This window comes from Quercus robur, chromosome 6 (assembly GCF_932294415.1).
Source record: "Quercus robur chromosome 6, dhQueRobu3.1, whole genome shotgun sequence".
NCBI lineage: Eukaryota > Viridiplantae > Streptophyta > Magnoliopsida > Fagales > Fagaceae > Quercus > Quercus robur.
In genome coordinates, this window is record NC_065539.1 from 52,198,649 (window position 1) to 52,219,735 (window position 21,087).

A 21,087-nucleotide genomic window follows, 5' to 3' on the forward strand; every position below is an offset into this window, starting at 1 on the left:
CTTAACTGAGTCGCGAGTTCAAGTCGCGAGCTAGCTAAATGGCCAGTCTGGATTTTTGTCCTGTAGTGCTCCAGCTGGCATGACTATTCAGCTCCCCTGCATGCTCTGCACGTGTGCAACTTTTGGCGGCTTGCAAGTCGCGAGCTTCCCGCGAGATCAAGCCGCAAGTCTCTGCATCACTGCATAGTCTTGACCATTTCTTCACACTCTCTCACACACTACCCTTACATGATTCTCACCTAAATACAAGGTTTCTAAGTGCTATATTACAAGCAAATTTGTCATGGAATAAAGCCAATACATGGTTGATTAAATTCAACCTTACACTAAGATACCAATAAATTTTGTTTTGGTGTAGGTGAGAATCGAGAATCAATATAGTCTCTTAAGACTTTATTAGTTAAGTTAACTAAGATCTACAAATATAATTTTTTTTTTTTTTAAATAAAGGATTAAGTAAATGAACAATTTAGGAACGTGGAACTTTTTAATTTTGTTGTCAATCATTTGGTAAAGCATAAAAGTTGTTAATTATAAATAATAATAATAAAAAGTACTAAGTTGTTTATTATGAATTGCTCCATTTTATTAAGAAAAAGAAGCTAATTTGCTACCATTCTACAAATAATGGGGTATCTCATGAGATAGTCTCTTGTCTTGAGACTACCCTCTCAAAACATTTGGAACTCACACATCTTCTGAGAGCTTATAGTTTAGTGGTATTAATGAATCTAATTATCATAATTTCTCCCATGGAAGAAAACCTAAATTCAAATTGCCCTCCCACTTGTTGTATCTTGTAAGCACACACAAAAATGAAGATAGGTATTTTTTTTTTTTTTTTTTTTTTTTTAGAAGGAAGATAGGTAGTTTGTTGATCAAAAATTTTATTACATTTAAAAAAAAAAAACTAATATATTGATTATAAAAACCTACTTAAAAACACAAGTGATTTTAATTTAAACAATAAACTATCAATAAAATTTTAATTGAAGCTTATATCAACGCTATGTTTGTTTCGATAAAAAACTTTTTCTTCATTCTTTTTGTGTTGTATGACAAAAAACGCAAGTTAATGGAAAATATTTTCTATGGTCAACAAAAGAATGAGCTCAATCTAGTGAAAAAATGGTTTTTAAATTTTAAAGAGTATAAGATGTTTTAAAAAATGTTACCCACTCAAAAAGCCACTTCAAATAAACTTAACACCATTAAAAAAAATATCTCACAGTCTTAGCTCTCTCTCTCTCTCTCTCCAAATTGATTGTTAGCCAACTATTGATCAAATGTTTACTTTTTCCCAATTGATTTTTTTCTCAAGCCAAGTGCACTGCCACTTAATTTTTCTTGTAAATTTCGAAATTAGGGTTTGTTTTTCAATTTGAGACTCTTAAATATTATAGAAATAGAAGGAAAAAAATCCTCTTTAAGCCCTATTTTTGTGAATCAAAGTTAAACATTCATGATTTTCTATGCAAGCCGAGAAAAAAAAATTCTAGCTCATTTTCAGGATCACAACCAACATAAGAAAATGAGTTATTTTCAATTGAAACAAACACATTGTTAATGATAATTGAATTTCAGAATTATAAGAGAATTTATTATAGGTTTGCATGGATTGCAAACAATTCTAAGTGCATGAAGATTAATTCAAATGGATTGAAAGTAGTTTTTAATTTCATTGGACACTTAGTACAAAATTAAAATAAATTTGAAGTTTAATTTGACTGACATGAAATTATAGTGGATTAACTTTATTATTATTATTTTTTTAGTATAAACAATTCCCATGACTGAATATGTTTTACAATATCAATAACAAGGTAATTGTTAGTTCAATTCAAAAATGTTATCATATACTATGGCTCTCTCTTGACTACTTGAGTGGCAAATTGAAACAATACTCTTGACTACGTGAAAGGTAATTATTTGTTTATTTAAACTATAAATTAGATTAAAAAAAATACAAACACATCTTAAAAACATAAATTTTTATTTTAGCTGAAAATTTAACACAAAATAGGTAACATGATAGCATGAATAAAATGACAAAAAAAGGTAACATGATAGCATAAACAGTAGAGGCGTCAACTTTGGGACAAGGGAGTATCTTTGTTTCCGGACATCCGGATTTGGAGGCATTATGTGATGTAAAATGCTCTGCATCTCACTGCAGGCTCAGGCTCCATTGGACTTGTTTTTGTCTGGGACATGTTGTTGGACCAGGCTCCAATCCAAAGCTATGGTCACATTTCATGGGCCATCCTATATTACTACTATTAAAGCCTTCTGCCCTACCGTACTGTTCGTCCTAGTCACCAATATCAAATACAATTAGCAAATTTTAAACAATAATTTAATTATTAGGAAACGAGAATTTGAACCTTAATTATCTTCGTTCGAAATATTATAGAATATCAATTGAGTTGCAAGACTCTTGACACAATTGATAATTATAAAGGGTCATTCATTGTGATTTCTAAATTAGGTTTGACTTATGTTCAGTACTTTAGAGTATTGGATGGAACGCGTTATATGAGTCAAAATGACCACATGTCAAGATCATGTCTCATATAGTGCTCTAGCTTCTAATACATTGAAAAGAAGCATTGTCCTTCTAAATTCTAAGTTGTCAAATAATAATATTTTGAGAGAAAAAAAATTTCATCAAGAGTTTTATAACTTAATTGGTTGGTACTTCTTTGTGTTTCCAAAATACACATCCATGATTTCAAATCCCCCCACCCCCACCAAAAAAAATTATAACTTTCAAATATTTTTCTCTTCTTTTAAAAGGTTTTTGGAAGTTTATTAATTAAAATTATTTGAGGTCAGCTTGGAAAAAAAAAATAGATGAATGAGGAACAATAGTGAATTAGTATTTTGAAGAGCCAACATCAAGTTGAATTCAAAACCCCAATAGCTAAATTCAATGCATATATAGCACTTGAATTATAAAGTTGGAATTCGGCTTTTGAAAACCGAATTTCATTTGAACTAATATGAAATGAAACTCGAATTCAAATTATTATTATTGTTATTATTACAGCTATTTTTAGGTTGTATAATTGAAAATTCATAGAATATAGAGTTAGAAATGGAAATTTTCACTTGTAGAGATGTCTCTTATTAATGAAAAGATTGGGAAGGTCATTAGAGATGGTTTGGTCATATTTGGTCATTTGAGATTATTTGGTTGTATTTAGAGAGTGATTAATGCATCAGTAAGAAAGAGGGAATATTTCAAGTAGATAGAGCAAGCCCCTCGTAGATGGAGCAAAAAAATGATAATGAAAGACAAAAAATAACATCGGTAAAGGTAGTTAAAAATGACATATCAATTAAGTAACATAGACTAGATTTCCTATAGAATAGATGGGAGGTTGAATTGTGGGCATGAGAGATGGTTTGAAGATCCGCATTGCAAAGAATTTCCAAGCTGTAGAAGAAGAGTTGGATGCTATAGTGATTAATAGTGGCTGGTTGGGCAATACAGCATGAACATTACTCACTCTCTCTTCATATCTGATTGCAGGTACCTTTTGGGTTTAATTCCAAGGGAGAAGGTTAATCATTGTTTCCAAAAAGCTAACCAGTGTGCAAACAGATTGGCTAAGAATGAGGCAAATAAACAAGAAGATTTTACTAGCTTTGATTGTCCGCCTTCGGACATTGTTATGCTTTTATATTTTGATGCCATTGACATGTATTTTGAGAGGCTCTACCCAAACTTTATTTCTTTAAATTAATATAATCTTAGTTTACCAAAAAAGAAAAAAGATTGGAGGAAAATAATAAATGTGGCCAATCTTGACTAATTTATTAAGAATTCATAGCCAATTTCAAAAAAAAAAAAAAATAGAGGAAACGATAGTAGACTTTATTAATCGAGAATCATGATATACAATGGGGAAAAGAAAGAGGGACATTCTATTAACTAAATAGTGACCCCCTCATTCTCTTTTGTAACACTAGCATACGCTAGAGTAGTACGATTACATCGTAAAGAAAAGAAAAAAAGAACAAAGAAAAAAAGAAAATCTTCAAAATCCAAACTACTGTAAGAAAAGTAAATCTTCACTTCAAAGTCTCCGAATGCCCAGAAAACTAGAAAAGTGCCAAACGACACCTTCTTGATTTACAAGGACATCAAAATGATGAGTTTTTCTTCTTCTTCTTCTTCTTTTTTGTTTCCAACTTAGGAGTGTCATTATGCCCGGCAAGGTTGCCCTGCAACCTCTGCCAATCCCATAGTTGATACAACACCTTGCTCATTTTCCACAGTTTTATGTTTCTTTTCTCCCTTAACAATCGTAGCCTCCTTATTCACATTTTCTGCTTGATTCCTTTTTTTCCCAGGTTTCACGTCAACAATTGAAGAACTAATAAAAGTCTGAGGTCTTGGGGGTAAGCCTCTTCCAATTTATCATTGCTTTCGAATTTTCAATTGTAGACTTTCCCACGGACTCAACTACTTTTGGGCTATGCATGGATTGACTCACACCCTTAACTTTATTACCATTTCTTTTGGGCCAGCCCTTACTAGTACCCTTGCTACCTTGCCCATTACCACAGCCAACCTTAAAACATATCTCTAATTCCTTAAAACCCGGTGGAGATATTTGCTCACCTTGTTTCCCCATTAAGTCACAATTGTGGTTGACTATATCCTCATCCATGACTACCACCTCAATTAAATCTAAGGAAATTTTTCTATTATCTGGCACCCAATCAGTTGGAGTTGCTGGGGATAACTCCGAGATTCTCTAGCAACCCGAGATTCCAGTAGATTCATCCAACGAAATATCTGTTGTAGTTTCTCCAGGAGGTTTTCTGATAGGCGATTACATCAACAAGAACAAATGCACTATCCACAAAATTTTTATAATTTATTAATTAAAAACCAAAATCACTTCCTCAAAAAAAAAATGTTATTATTTTTTCTCTTCTTAATAATTATTTCTCTATTCCAATAAACACTAATAATTCAAACAAATCTAGCTAATAATATTGGAGGAAAATAAAATTACTTAAACAATGGTATGGAAATTAAATATATAAAAAAAATTCTTTTATTTGTTAACTTCAGCGATTTGTTAAGAACATCAGAGCATCTCCAGCAGATTCATCAAATTTTTGTACTATTTGGAGAATGAACAATGATTTTTACCTTTATCTACCCATTTTTTCAAATACACCTTCCAACAGATTCACTATCTCATTTAAATATTATTTTTTCATTCATTATTTATTCTTTTTTTAACAACTACACATCTTCCAACATTTTTTTATTCAACACATAATTATTATAATAGAAAAAATGTATTTGAAGAATGAACAGTAGCCCATCAGACTTGATGGGCTACTGTTCATTAGCCAAAAAAAAATCCAGTTATACCGAAACTGCTGGAGCATATACAGTACACAAAATCTCCAAATTTTAGCTAATAAAACCGGATACCGATGCTCTTGGAGATGCTCTCACTACTATTTGTAGACCTTTTACATGGCTATCATTCCCTCCTTGGCTTTTAACGGACATATACAAAAAGAAGAGGTTGAAAGTGTGATATAATGTTAGGGACAAAATTCCAAAAATTAAATAAAATAAAGAAATAAAATAAAATGATCCGAACTTTAGAATGTGTAACTTGCATTTATAATCTTGTTTGGGCTCCGCTTTATTTAGTTTCACAATATATAAACTTCATTATGTGTTGGGCCTACCCATTCAATTGGGCTCACTTATACTAATCTGACAAAGGTGGGCGGGACCGGCTGGTTGAGGGTCGGCTGGGCTAGACCTTGTTCTAAATTTCTAATAAGTGGGTTGATCGCTTGACCCAATTCACCTGCCCAAAACCGCATGAACCTTGGACCAATTCTTGTTTTGGCAGTTTTGCAGAACCACATTGTCGCCCAAAACAAATCCACCGATCAAAAGGAGTTTAATAAATTTTTTTTTTTTTTTTCAATAAGAGATTTGGTGTTAGAACTCGCTTATACTAAATGAAACATTTTGAAAAAATATTACTCTTAATTAAATGAAACATTTTGAAAATTTAAGATTATTTTGTTTGAACCGTATGGTTTCATATAGTTATATTCAAACCATATAAATAAAATATTTTGAAAGTTCATGGTTTAAATGAAACATTCCTTAAGGTTTAAAAATTAATTTAACCAAAAAAAAAAAAAAAACACTTTTGCCTGGTTGATTGCTAATGAAGCGTTAGCATTCCCATCAGCGGTAGTTTCAAGATAATTTTAGTCAAATCTAGTCTAAAAATCACACTTTTACTACTCTAGCTAAGGTACTATTCACAGAGAATTACATCAATTTCAATCCTCTATCATTTTTTTTTATTTAATTATTAATTTTTGAGGAGAGGGCTCTACAAGAATGAAAGAAAGAGAGTGGCAGAGGGAGAGAGAATTTAATATTAAAATTTTTGTAGAAGAATAGTGGCTCAATATTTGTATTGAGACTACTGTACATAAATTAGTTTGGTGGAGGGTTTATTTAGGCTAATGCAATATTGATTATGTGAGTTTAGTTATTTTTTTGGCTAAACATTTGATGTATTGAGTTTAATGTGAGTGTTCTTAGAGCATCCTCATCAACTCAGGTAAAGTCTTCTAAAATAGAAAAAGGTACAAGTTTTACACATTTTGAGCAAAAAAACACCCACATTAGTGAGTGTAAAGATGTGTAAAAATGCGTATATATTTTTATGAGCTACAGTAACCGTGTATATTTACACGGTTACTGTAGCATGTGTATTTATTATTTTATTAATTTCTGTTCGCACCAATTTTTCTCTCTCTTCTCCGTGCACAACGACCTCAACTCCTCATCTTCTTTTCCTCAGATGCACACAAACACATCCACACAGACAAATCAACACAGAAACACACCCACACACAAACAAACCCACACAGACAAACCAACAGAGAGATAGATCGGTGCTTGTGGAGTTTGGTTCGTGGATCGACCGGTGAAGAAGTGATCTGGGTTGTGGAGCTTGGTTCGTGGATCGGCCGGTGAAGAAAGGATCTGAGTCGTGGAGCTTGGTTCGTGAATCGGCCGGTGAAGAAAGGACCCGATGAAGAAGTGATCTGGGTTGGTAGTTTTTATGAGAGAGAGAGAGAGGTGATCTGTTCATAAAAAATGAGTAGAGAGAGAGAGAGAGAGAGCGCACGCGTATGTAGGTAAAGGGCAGTTAAGAGAAATAAAAAAAAAATTTTGAGAAGAATGAATATTTTATTGAAATATCTTGTAAAATAAATAAACTGGTGTGGGTGTTTTATAGAAGTGATAGTGTAAAATAGAAAAAGTAGGTTTTTTCGTGTAAAATAAACAGAAAATTTAAAAGAACTGATGTGGATGCTCTAGAAGAAGGTCTTGTATAAGTGGTGGGACTAGAGATACATTATAATCACGTGTCAGCATACTAACATAGAAAAGGCATGGCTAACCCTCATATAAAATTTTAACCAAGAAAATACTTGATAGTACTATAAAATTAAAAAAACAAAGTTTCAACTGGTCAACAGAGTGGTAGATTTGTGAATGGGATGGATAGTTTGATCTAACCATCTTTGATTGGGATGTTAAAGATTTAATCTTATCAAATCCTCCTCTTAAGTTTATGCTTCATTAAAGGCATAGATTTTCCATATACAATTTGCCCCTTTCATGAACTTTTCTGTGATATAATTCAAATTTTCATCACCTAGTATTACATTATGATTGTTTTGTTAAAAAAAAAAAAGGGAAAAGTACTGAGATCAAGTAGTTAATTCATCATGGAATATCTGTGCAAAATATTGACAATAATACTATAAATTCCTCGATGAATTAGAGTGGTCACGGAAGATTTTCCTTGATTTTTCTTGTGGAACTTGCTTCCAAAATCTTATATTCATAATTCATTCTAGCACCAAGTAGTTTCAAGTGTTTAAACAAATCTAATTGTTTTGTGAGACCCACCATTGTCTTTAAAATCACACAAATGTTTAGAAGTGATGAAAAATAATGGAAGAATAAAAACATTATTAATCTAAAATTAATAGAATTGCAAATGAAGCAGCAAAGGGAATAACTGGTAACAATCTTTAGGTTTGCCAATTTTTATTTTTTTTTCGTTTGTTTTAATTTGTAGTGTAGTATGAGGGTTAATATATGCTCCATTCAATATAAATATATAATACACTTTATTTATGTGTAATGCCCACCAAAAGAAAAAAGAAAAATAATATATAAGACATAATTCCTCAGGGAAAATTCTATATTTTGGTCTTGTTATATTAGTTCACCAACATTTCTCCGCACTTTTTCAATTTTGAAATCATGGCAAATACTCCAATTTGTTCAAGAAAACAGGCAATACCTTGCAATTCGTTACTTTAAAAAAAAGGTAGCAAAAAAAATGGAATTCACTTCCGAGCTCAAAAACTTAAATAAAAAATTGATTAGAAAAGACATGACACACCAATTCATGCGTGAACCAATGCTTGAGTCAGCAAGCTAAATCTGACAGTAACACTTTTAAGGCACACAAATGGGACAGGTGGACTAAGAGGAATGAGATACTTGTAGGAGACTCCTGTATCCTATTGAAGACCCAAAATATAAAAAAGAAAGAACCCCACGAGTGTTGCCCGTCAAAAAACATATATTAATAATGGTCAAAATCACCAAAACGTGGCTTGAGAAATAAGGTATTTGAAGTGAAAAATTGGGATACTACTATACAACAAGGGCATTGCCGCATTGTAGTGTAGAAGTGTAAAAAGTACTGCTGATTGGTGGGGTGGCTTCTTCTGCTACAAGGCAAAAAGGGCTTGACAAAGACATTGCACCAAAGACCAAAATGTGATAGGAATGATAGGTTTGTAAGGGAATGTAAAATGTCTTTAATAGTAAACTGTGACCTATAAACTTCAACCTTGTCTAAGCAAAAACTGAAGTTACCCCATGTCTTAAATTCCTCCCATTACTTCACCTACATGAGAGTGAGGCACCCATTTCTCCTAAATGGGTTGGCTACAATCCCTCATCTCTCCATTGAAGAAGCTGTGGTTTCGCATGCACTCTGCTCAAAGAAAGAGTAAGTCATACTAATTTCTTTTCATTTGAATTCATGCTTATATTTACAAGTCTATTTTCCTCTCCATGGCTTGAAAGTTCAAACCATCACAGGGTTTCAATGCTGTTCTCATCTATGCATTCATTAGCCATTTGCACCCACTTCAAACTGCTTCTTTATATACATTAGTTGCCATTGAATTTCCTAGAACACATGAACTACATCTTTCAACTCTCTATCTCTTCCTCTCTAATGCACAAAGCACACACAGGTACTAAGCTTTCTGTAGTTTACTTGATCTTTTTGTGAAACATTTACCTGTTTGGTAATGTGGTTTCAAACCATACTTTCTCAAACTACAGTTTGTTTAATCTTCACTTTTTCTTCGTTATAGCCTTTTTAAACAATCCCATTTTTGGATATTTTTCCTAAATTTCTTCATTTATTCCCCCCTAGATTTAACATTATTTCGCTTTGGGTTTTCAGGAAGAGGTATATACATTTTGTATGAGGATGTCAAATCCTGCCCCTATGAAGATGTGCATGTCTTATGGTCAATACTAGTGGAGTCAAATACTTCTTTGCCATCAAAAAATGGTGCTCATATGCAACCAGTTGACAGAATATGAGAAAGTTCCAGTTATTTACATTTTCCTTTTCTGTCAAGTCCAGCTATGTACATAAACATATTTGATATTTATGAGTTTTATACTCGTATAAAAGAGTTGTCTTTTCTTTTTTTGTTCTTCTGGGTTTCTTCAATTTCTCTCCTGTCATCTGAGGTACGCATTTGTATATTATGGTACTCTCAAGTTTCAATATTTATAGAAACGTTTTATTTGGCTCTTAATTTGAAACAGCCTTTTCTTTTACATGTTCTATATACCTAACTCTAATTCTAGATGCATTTGGCAAAAGGGGTAGTTTGTTTCTACTTCTACATGGTTTCTTATTGTTGCTTCGTCTGTTTTCAGTGGTTGTGGTGGCAGTTTGCTTCTTCTTTTAATATATTATAGGAGACTTTCTTGAAGATGACAGGTGAAAACTACAAAAATGGATGGGACAACTAACAAGATTTTCTCATTTAAAAAAATAATTTCATGTCGTATTATGTTAGTGAGTTTTCAACATTTTCATTGCATAAAGTAGAAAGCAATAAAGAACTTTGTGTAATATAGTCCTTAATGAGAAATGTGGATCTCTTGAATATACCTTTCAAATAAACAGAAAGACACTAGAAACATAATCTTTAGACAAATATAAAAGACAAATAAAAGACCAAAAAAAAAAAAAAAAAGAGCAAATTTAATTTTGTTTTTGTCTACTAGAGTACTACTAAAAAAATTTCATATGATTAACTAGTTGACAACTCCAAGTGTTTTCAATGAAAATATCCGGGATTCAATTCCCCTCTTCCCCAATGTAACTATCGAATTATCAAAAAAATGAAAATACAAAATCCTCTCTTAATCAAATTTTGATCTATACTTGAAGAAATATTAGGTCTTGATAACGTTATGAAATCCCTGGCTATAAGAGGGAGAATATACCATATAATAATGCTATAATGTATGAACTTACAAATTACAATATCCTGTAGCAATAGTATAACACATGAAATTATAAAGATTTAAAAGATATATTTGACCTTAAAAACGTCGGTGATGCTGATGTTGGCCTAGCTACAACTTTTCAAAATTGTATAAAACCCCACAAGTAATCCCTGCTTGGGTCACTTCTGACGAAAGGAACCGAATATGTTTTAATTGTTTTATGCTTTATGAAAATCCATGCCATTCTCACTCGCTTCAAAATGCTTTGCAAAATGTACTACTCTTTATGGTCTATTATTGTAAGGACCAGTTTTTAGCAACTTTTTGGAATCACCAAAGAGTTAGTAACTCACATTTTATTGAAATGTTTTTCTTTAAACCATTTCTTTGTGCTATAAGCAAATTCAACCTACAAGCCCTCAAAAGTCATTACGTGCCATTCTAGAAACTGTATACTTGGATAACTAAATTTCATATAGTTGATGACAGATTCAATTTTTGACTCTTGGCAATTCCAATCTTTCATTATGTGGTCAAGCTGGGTTAGGTAAAAGTCTGTCATGCTCACAATCTCATGTGCTCATCTTATGGCATAGAGAATTAAACACAGAACTGTATTACTTTGGTGAACCCTATCCTGAACTAGCAGAGAGATCGTTCTTATATTCTAGCATAGCGTATTCTGGTTCCTCCTAGTCCTAAACCTTAACCTGCCACAACCACATGTACACAAATTCTCCAATTTGTCCTACGTCTATAAATTTCGTACTACGAACACCAATCTCAAAGATATGCCGCACTTATAACTTTTTGTTTTTTTATAGGACCGCTCTCATAACTTTATATCACTATCAGGCAGATATCATGGCTATATCACAATCAAATTGTCATCCAAGTCTCTAGGAAATTTAAATAAATCAAAGTTAAGACCATAGTTGCTATCAAACTAATCACTAGGAAAATAATAGCTTACAGAAGAGCTTTTGCCACTTAATCATACAAAGCTGGGTTCAAAATAACTTTCAGATGTTCTCAGTAGGGACATATGTGGCAAGTACAAGCAAAACCTGGCAATAATGGCAATCTTCAGGAAGAAGAATCCAAAGGAGTTATTTGAGCAATAATTTTACCTTGCCCTTTCAAAATTCTGCATTTTTATCCAAAGAAAGAAAGATATTAGCAGATGTCCATTGCCCTCTAGATAATTCATAATTTTTGGTCTATATCTATTATGATTATTATTATTAATAAAAACTAATCAGTGCATATCTTAACATTTGGTAACCCAGCAAAATATTTGCAAACAGCTATGCTGTATTAGCTATGGAGTATTATCTTTTAATTTCAAGTGCTAACACAGCATTCCTGATAGCCATATACGGTTTTAATCAGCACAAAGTGATTGAGCTTAATGGGACAAGTATGTCTGGGTGCTGCTATCAATATGTTGTAAATTAAGCTATCAAATAAATAGCAAACATGAAAGCTACATAACCATACAATGACTGAAGTGTTATGGAGTTTGACAAGCAAACATGTGTTAATGTGATAATGTTATTCACTCAATTTTAAGGAAAATTTAAAGAGGCTGTGGTGAATTACTACAAGGCAGACCTTAATGGCATCACAAGGATGATGTAGAAGCATGTTCAGCCACACTCGGTAGCCAATTTTGAAAGAAGGCATAGGAATCGCTGTCTGCACGTGACAGGGCAGCAAGAGGAGTGACAGTAATCTGAAATAAAATCATGATAACAAGTTAGTGATGGCCCGCATAGAGATTTTAATCGAACAAAATAATGTGGGGGAGATAAAATCACACAAATAAATTTCATAAATCAAATCTACGCACATATCCTTCTTGAACATATTGGTAGTCTGTATCAACCTCCTTATCAATGTAGGGATCCTTTACCTACAACAATTGAAAAGTAGAGTCATCCATTTAAAATTTAACTAGAAAAAAAGTGACATAATCAAGTTTCCTTCATGTTTATAATTACTATGTTACAATCAAGTTTTCTTCTCTAATTTGTTAAAATTAAGAGTTTCAATCATATTGTACTCAAAAGCATCAGTCATTAGATGAAATGATTATGTCTATTTTACTATAAACAAGGTGTCCAATTTGGGTAGGCTTTTGCTTTCCCAGTACACCCCCTGTGTACCAAGGAAGTTGTTTTCTCCTTCTTGTATTTTTTTTTTTTTTTTTTTCAATAAAGTTTTTATTTACCAATCAAAAAAAAAGGTATATTGCTATTATGGCATCCAACATAATCTCATTCACTTCTTTCAAAGAAATCAAATCCTCTGGAATATAATGGATTGGAGGCATCTTAAGGGTTCTATTTCTGAAGTGGCTTCCTCCTTTCTTTGTGGTGCCCCATAACTGTGGTTCGACTCCCACATTCCCACCTCCCCAACTATCTATCTATTAAAAAATATAAATATATAAATAATTTGCTAAACAAAATCTATCGAAACGGAATCAAATGTGAAATAACACAATTCAACACCAATTAAAGAAAAAACATAAGCTGCTTATAAGTTTTTGTCATCCTTTATAAAGCAGGTAAGAAGATATAATTTAGAAAGTCGGAAGGCCTCAGGGGATGGAGGAATTTGGGCAGGATCTATTAGCAGCAAATTCCGTATAAGATCCACTTTAAGAACTGCTCTGGAACATAGAATATGAATTTAAGATCATTTAAGCTTAAACAAATTTTAAAAGCAGTAACCCTCATTAAAAAAACTTGGTTACAAACTCAATTGTTTACTAAAAGTTTCCAATTTTAGACGGTAAAAATTATATTTTAAATTATTTACAAATCATATATTTTTACAACATTGACATCTAAGAACCCAAGGAGAAAATTTTGTGTATATCATGCATAATTATTTATTGTTCACAAAACCTCTACAAAATAGAACCTTGAGCATTGTTGTCTATAGGGTTAAATTGGAAGCTAAGAACTTTAGACTTAAAAGAGTCCTTTAACACCCCAAAAACATACACATTAAAACTATCACATAACTATATTAAACAAAGGCTAAACTTAACACTGCAATTTATAAGACTTGAAATTCCTTGGCTAATTTCCAGCCAACTCTACTCCCCCTCCCCACCCCCCAATCCAAACGGACCATAACAATTACAGCATAACCGTCAAATTTTGCTTAAAAGTTAACACCCTTAAGGATGAGGAAGACTCATGATTTTCTCCAAAGTCTAAGTTCAACATGTGAACTTAACATAGCCAAAATTAAATGAAAAATTCAAATTATTTAAAATAATCAATGTAAGATCCTGATCAATTCATTTAGGGAAAGTGGTAATTACTAGAAGGGTCCAGTTAAGCCATCCATTTTTGAAAACATTTTCTTGAAAATTGAAAAAGCTGTTAATATTTTTTCAATTCTTGAAAAAAAAATTTCCAAAAATGAAAATTATTGTGTGCCCTTAGGGCACACATTAGCAAAATCCTTACTAGAAATATCCAGATGAAGTCAACCTTTGCAGGTCTATAAGGCTCAGTCTATTGAGGTAGGCTATGTTGGTGAAATAGGTAACCATCTTGATTAATTTTTGTTTTAAGTAAAATAGGTTCGGATATTGAGGCTAAATTGAGATTAATTTATTATAGCATGGGTTGCTTGTCTTTTGTACTTTGAATTTTGTTCAGGATGTTAATAACGAAGTGATTCTAAGCAACATGGAAATGGGAAAAGCTATACATGTTTGCCTTCAAGCAGTAAATGGCAAGCACATGCAAATGCAAAAGAGTTCAGTGAATATTGTGACTATCAGAGTATTATCAACTTAGAAAAATAATTAAACAATGAGTCACAACATAAAGAGCGATGGATAAAGTGAGGGACATACTTCCCTCTTGAACAAAAGATTGTCTGGCAATGTAGCTGACGTTTCAGTTTCTGCTGATGCTTCTGAGTTAGCCTCCATGGTCATAGTTGATAACATTTTTCCTCCTTGCATGTCAGAAGTAACTTGCTTCCATCCCATTTTATATATACTTTTACCCTGCTTAGTCAGCCTGTACCCCTTTTTGAGGCACGTGAGACAAACATTACAACCACACATTACATAACTAAGATAATAGCATTCTTATCATGAAACAAGAAATTGCAGTTGAATCAGTTCCAAATTGATCACACAAAGCCAAATGACTTAACCACAAGCATATCTTCAAGCCAAATGACTTAACCATGAGCATAAATTCATTTAGAAGTTGCATCAGGAAATTAAAAGTAGGGTGATCACCTTATGAAGAATTTCAACTCATTTAAAATAATCAGACTGACTGAAGACATTCCAGGAGAGTGAATAATAAGATTACTCTTTTCTTCAACATTCTTGATATGCTACTATCTTGCATAATGTAAAAACTGACCTATCAGAAGGACAATGGCAATGAAAATGCTCTCCTAAACTTATCATTCAATAGTGAAACCTTCAAAAGTAGTTTGAGTTTACCTTATTATTCAACAGTGAAACCTTCAAAAATTCTCTTAAAATTTTTTTTTTTTGGATAAGTAAAAGTTCTCTTAAACTTATCATTCAATAGTGAAACTTTCAAAAGTAGTTTTGGGTTTACCTTATTATTAGCAACATCTGTTGGCAGATCTATGTTCAAAAAACATTTTTGAGGATAAGCCTGATTCCTGATCTCAGCCAGAATTGCACTTATGATTGGTAAACAAGCCTCAGCAGCAAGCGTATAGTCATCTACACTACTCTTACCTCCAACCCTGAAAATCAAGAACGCAAATCACTTGTAGGAGAAAAGGAACCTTATTATGATGGCAAGATAGATTTAAGGATGAAATGTAAAATAGCTGAAACATAACATGACATTGTTGTCACATTCATTTTAATCTGCCTCAACCACGGTAATATGCTATGACAAATTGTATAAAAATTTTACTTTGAACAAAATCTATATTATATGTGTTGCCATACATATATGTTAACATACCATTCATATGATATAGAGACAGAAGGCAAATCATTGAAAAAGGCCTCTCGAGCACCTGCTACTGTGCCAGAGTAAATGCTGCAATTCCAAACCAATCAAAAAAGAAATGAACATTAGCTGCCCAAAGAAAGAAAATTACAATGTAGTAAAAGAACTCCAGCAGGGATACTAACAATGTAAACAAGAAAGTGTCCCATAATGGGTGTACTAGTGATCTCATATTCTCATGAGACTAAAATCACTAAATTTCCTTAAATCAGTTTAGAAGGACATGTTTCCTTGTGATTTTTTTTATTCCCAAGGGGATTGATGGCACAGACACACACTGTTTGAAAGAACCTTCTTTTTTTTTTTTTTAACGTTCAGAAGTCATTGTTTGTAAGAACCTTGAAATAACAGTATGTGGTTCTAACAATTTTTTTTTTGATAAGTAAGTATGTAGTTCTAACAATATAAACCAACTTCTGTCACAAATCCTTTACAAGTCCAAAGCAGAAAATATTAAGAAAAAGAAAGGGCTGATTTTATTTTTAGATCCTTTTAGTTTCACTTTTTGGCCCTTTAAAGTAAGTGGAAGCTTCTTGTCCCCTCCTTTTCTTTCAATTTCTCTTCTTGACAAGGTATCCATTTTGAACAATAGAAAGGGGCATTAACACAGTCAGAATTTTGAAGAGAAGGCACAAAGGAAGACTAACATGTGATAACCACAGTTGCTACCCATGTTGATGCCACTAACTACCTGCATGCAGAAATGGGAAAAATATTAGCAAAAATTTCAAAGATCAAACAACTTTAATAACTGCAACTTCTAGTCAAATGCAACCTGCTCAAGTGATTGCACAAGACATTTGTTCAACTCAGAAGAGTTAGACAACAAAATGAAGTCAAATAAACTTTAAAGCAAAATAGCTGAATTGAGAGCAGTAATTCCAGTGTCATTACAAGTCATAACGGCTCCATATTGAGGTGTTCAAGAAATTAGAGAGAGAGGCCCACTATACAAAGAAATTAGCCAAATGGAAACTTTTTCTTTTATTGGTAAGCTGCACATGCAGGCCCAATGGTTTTTAAACCAATGACCTCACCCTCCACCTAACACTTACAAGGGGAGGAGGTGCCAATTGAGTTAGAGCTCATTGGCATTCAAAGAATTAGCCAGATGGAAAATCACAATACAATTTAACAGTATCAGTTAGTCCTCTCTAGCAGTGCAACCAATGAAACTTCCATAACCATGCATTATAACCAGAGATCTACCAGATCAGCAATTGAAGGAAAGAGTGCTTTGGAAATTCCCAAAGAAGTACAGTCAGCTGGAGTTCCTGCAAATCATATGCAAAACTTCAATCTTGTATTAAAAAATAAAAATAAAAATAAAAATAAATACCAGGAACTATCAGAGGAACGCAGTAATAATATAAATTGAAGATATTAATTAATGATTAGCACTGTGAAGGGGTGGATCATCCTTCAGATATCAAAATTGCATCTAAATAGAAAATGTATGGCTACACTCTAAGGATGTATATGGTTATTAACTGAAACATACTTAAAAAGCACAAGGATCTCCACAAGTTTGGTCATTTTTTAGAAAATTGCTTTTAAGTGTGTCACACCCTACTAATCAATTAAAAAATGGGTATCAATGGGAGCGAACTCATAAGCACACTTCTCTAGCCTCTAAGCATACGGCGGTCATTACAGTAAAACCAAAGTTGTTTTATATATACACACACACATTGTGTTGTGTGTATTCCTTAATTCACTCCTACCTTCATTATGAGTTACAACAACCTGAATTTCCCTTTTTCTCTTGCTATAAACATAAGAAGATTTTTAAAAGAACGAAAAGAAAAAAAAAAATAGTGTTAGGAAGACCTCAGTAAGCTCCTATTTAGAGAATTTCAACAAATATCTTAACGACTACAAAGAAATACTTTCCAGCTTACACATATGATCACATAGCTGTACTCCATTACAGCAATATTATATCACAAAATTACTACTCTATATAAAGAGTCATAATATCCAATAATGCAGACTCCACTAGCTATAAAGAGAATTAATAAAAGCTCAAACTTCAAAATTCTGGAAGTTGTAAATGAATTTGAATTAACAGAAAATACCACATACCAGAAGTTGCAAAGGCTGTTGCTCCATCAATATGTACTTGTTTCACAGTAAGCGGGTGGCGCCAAGTAATACAATGACTAACAGCTGACTTTTCCCTGAAAATAGCAAAATAAGGCCGTAAGACACCACGCATAACTCTATATCGACGACCAATATCATGCAAATGGACTTTGATATCGATAGATAACAAATTTCAGCTATTTGCCATCAAAAAACAGAAATGCATCTGTATGAGAAATTTAAATCAAGCCATCAATGAGCTATAGCTCTACCAATACTTCCTCCTTGCATAATAATGGGGTGAGGGTGAGGTTGCGGGGGTACAAGACTGCCCGACTAACTTAACCAATCATAAAAATGATACTCAAATCAACATGTACTACCTCATCCTATTATAATGAGGTGGCGGGTGATGTCCGCGGATTCAAGACCCATTGGGTGTGTGTAACTTACCAATTTTTAAAATTTAAAAAAAAAAAAAAAAATTTAAAAAGATATTCAAATGAAGTGAAAACCATGAAAACTACAAACAAATAGCTTAGCAGCCATGATCAAAAGAAATTAAAAGTCATACTCGTACCCACTGCACAAGGCTCTCACTTTGTGAATTCCGTGATAAATGATTGGTAGACTTCTTTGCCATAATCAAAACCATTAAATCATATAATAAAAACCGCTTTCACATTAACTTTTTTTTTTTTCTTTTTAAAAGTTATTTTCGCCATGATCTCAAGTCTCTCGTGTCAGTTTTTTTAAGAAGTTAAAAATACTTAGGTATTCTCAACCACAAAAAAAAGTCTCAACCACAAAAATAACACTATGCTACTGTAATACACAACGACTTGCACATCAAAACTCCGATCTAAAGTGAACAGAATTAAATTACACAGGGACGTTTACAAAATAGCAAAACCGGACACACAGGCCTCGTTAATTACAACATTTACCATAGTTTACCAAGTACATATTATTTTTTTTTCTAATTAAAAAATTAATATGACCGTTGAAAATCAAATCAAAACCAGAATTAAAGTAATCAAAGTGCACAGACAAAAATATATACACACAATAACCAAACAGTCTCAGACACACATATATAGACACATACAAAGAGAAAGAGAGAGAGATATTAATGGTTATAGTAAACGCACGAATCAGGAGCGCAGACTTGGACATTGTAGTGTTGCGTGGAGACGAGGGCTCGAACCAGAGCTCGAAGTCCCGGCGCGTCGATGCCATCGTCGTTCGTAACAAGGATCGTTGGTCGGTTTTCCATTTTTTTTTTTTTTTTTTTGGTTAGAGAAATGATAACTGATTGCGATCAATTTGAATTGAATTGGTTTCAGAGAGAGGTTTAAACTTTAAAGCTTGATTAGAGGTTTAGGAGTATTATTTATAGGTGCACTGAACAGTAAGAATAGTAAATACTAAATACTGAGTAGGGGTACGCTGGGCTTGGAACCAATGGGCGCGTTTTGCGTACGCAGACCACCCTTCGTTTATTGTTTCATTTGTGGAAAACTCTATAAAGTAGTTTTTTTTGCCATTTTAAAAGTTTTATTTTATTTGTAGGGTCCCACACTCTCCCCCTATTTCTATACACCCTCATCATTGATTTTTGGATTAATTCAAGGCGGCCAGCGAATTCAGTATTTTATTTAAAATTCAATACATATTATTATATCTAATAATATTTCCAAGTCCAAGGTTGGGCGCTCTCTTTTTTTGCTCCTGACAGCGAGAGTTTTTCTCTGAAAACCTTTCCCTGCCTCGTAGCACTGCCGTTTCCTTCTCAGAGGAGTTACCGTCCCTGCGAATAACACTGTTATTCACAGGCTAGCTGGGTTTTTTTTACTGGGATTACAGGGAAACACTTCTTTCTCCTCCCCTATCACTTTCTTTCTTATTACGAACTTATTATGGAAGATCTGTCGAACCGGTGGAAATCTCTCTCCCTATCGGAGAAGGAAGGCCCTGGTTTGGCTCTGAAATCCGACCAAGCCACCACAGAAGTTTCGATGGTGGCACGATTCCTAACAAAGCGCCCCCTTAACCTGGACGCCATAGCACAAACTTTCAACCCCCTGTGGAGAACAAAGACGGGGTTTAGAATGAAATTTATTGGCGACCACCTTATTCTATTTTCTTTTGACTCCGAGGAAGATGTAAACAGGATCCTGGCAGCAGCGCCATGGAGCTTTGATAAGCATATCATGGTTGTATCAAGATATGAGAATACGGCAGCTGTTAGCAGCACGGACATGACCACTGTGCCGTTTTGGGTTCAGGTACACGATATTCCATTACGATTCAGAAACAGAGAAGTGGCTGAACAGATATGTGAGGCTATGGGCACTGTGATAAAGCCGGAAAACCCAAACGACAGTGACGGCGGTAGTTTTATTCGGGTTCGAGTGGCTTTAAACATCACGCTCCCTCTGTGTCGTGGTAGGCTCCTCACCCTTGAAAATGACGAGACTCATTGGGTCTCCTTCAGGTTTGAACGCCTCCCCAACGTGTGTTACTGGTGTGGGTGTCTCACTCACCCTGACAAAGACTGCGAAAAATGGATCGAAAGTGAGGGAACACTCAGAAAGGAGGACCAACATTTCGGCCCTTGGTTAAGAGTTGCACCTTTTACGGCCTCTAGAAAGGGATTTCTATCGGTCCCGGGTTTTTACGCCCACAAGAAAGCTGAAAAATTCAATCCGAACCAGACCGGAGCTCAGCACCATGATCGGAATACTCCACCAGTAATGGCGTGTGAATCTTCACAAAATTTGCCGCCAAAACTCATGGAGGAAAACGCAAATCACGCTTCTGACAAATCTGGAGATATGACAGCTCAAAATCCGAACTTCTCTGAGACCTCCTTTTTGGTTTCCCCGCTGCAACCTACCCAACCTACTTCTTTTGAACAAGTGATTGCTGAAATTGACAGAGATATCTACTGTTTTGACAGGGAGGCTCCCGAGCTAGTTACTTCTCATGGCTTTCCAGCCACGGAAAATTCGGATCACTGTCAGCATGATGGTACTACTTTGGTTGCCCCTCAGACTAACTACGGTGATATCAAGAAAGGTGACAGCAAAAAGCGTGGAGGCTCTACAGAGGTGTTAGAGAGGTCAAATCAAGTTCCATTATGTGGTAATGCTCAGACTAAAAAAGGTGAGGGGGTTTTGGGAAATGGACCGGGCAAGGAAAATATTGTTGGGCTGAATGCTGCTGGGCCCAAATTAACCACCAACAACTCTCCTGGTGTGAGCTTAGAAGTGGTGAGGCCCAGATCGCCCCTTAAGGACTTAACCAACGGTA

At 33.9% G+C, this 21,087-nt stretch overlaps 1 protein-coding gene and 1 long non-coding RNA gene across 2 annotated transcripts; one reads left to right on the forward strand and one right to left on the reverse strand.

Moving 5' to 3' along the window:
- Nucleotides 1-8,819: 8,819 nt before the first annotated feature.
- Nucleotides 8,820-9,964, forward strand: LOC126689402 (uncharacterized). Its single transcript, XR_007644514.1, has 2 exons — nt 8,820-9,113; nt 9,579-9,964. It is a non-coding gene; the product is annotated as an uncharacterized LOC126689402 (long non-coding RNA).
- Nucleotides 9,965-11,529: 1,565 nt separating this feature from the next.
- On the reverse strand, nt 11,530-19,180 carry LOC126689403 (uncharacterized). The gene is made up of 10 exons (XM_050384579.1): nt 18,924-19,180; nt 17,773-17,867; nt 16,897-16,961; nt 16,335-16,378; nt 15,640-15,717; nt 15,259-15,412; nt 14,529-14,705; nt 12,498-12,560; nt 12,260-12,380; nt 11,530-11,792 (listed from the first exon to the last, which is right to left on the reverse strand). Exons 1-9 carry the CDS (start codon nt 19,046-19,048, stop codon nt 12,270-12,272), a joined length of 912 nt encoding a protein of 303 aa, XP_050240536.1. The 5' UTR covers nt 19,049-19,180; the 3' UTR covers nt 11,530-11,792; nt 12,260-12,269.
- Nucleotides 19,181-21,087: the final 1,907 nt, after the last annotated feature.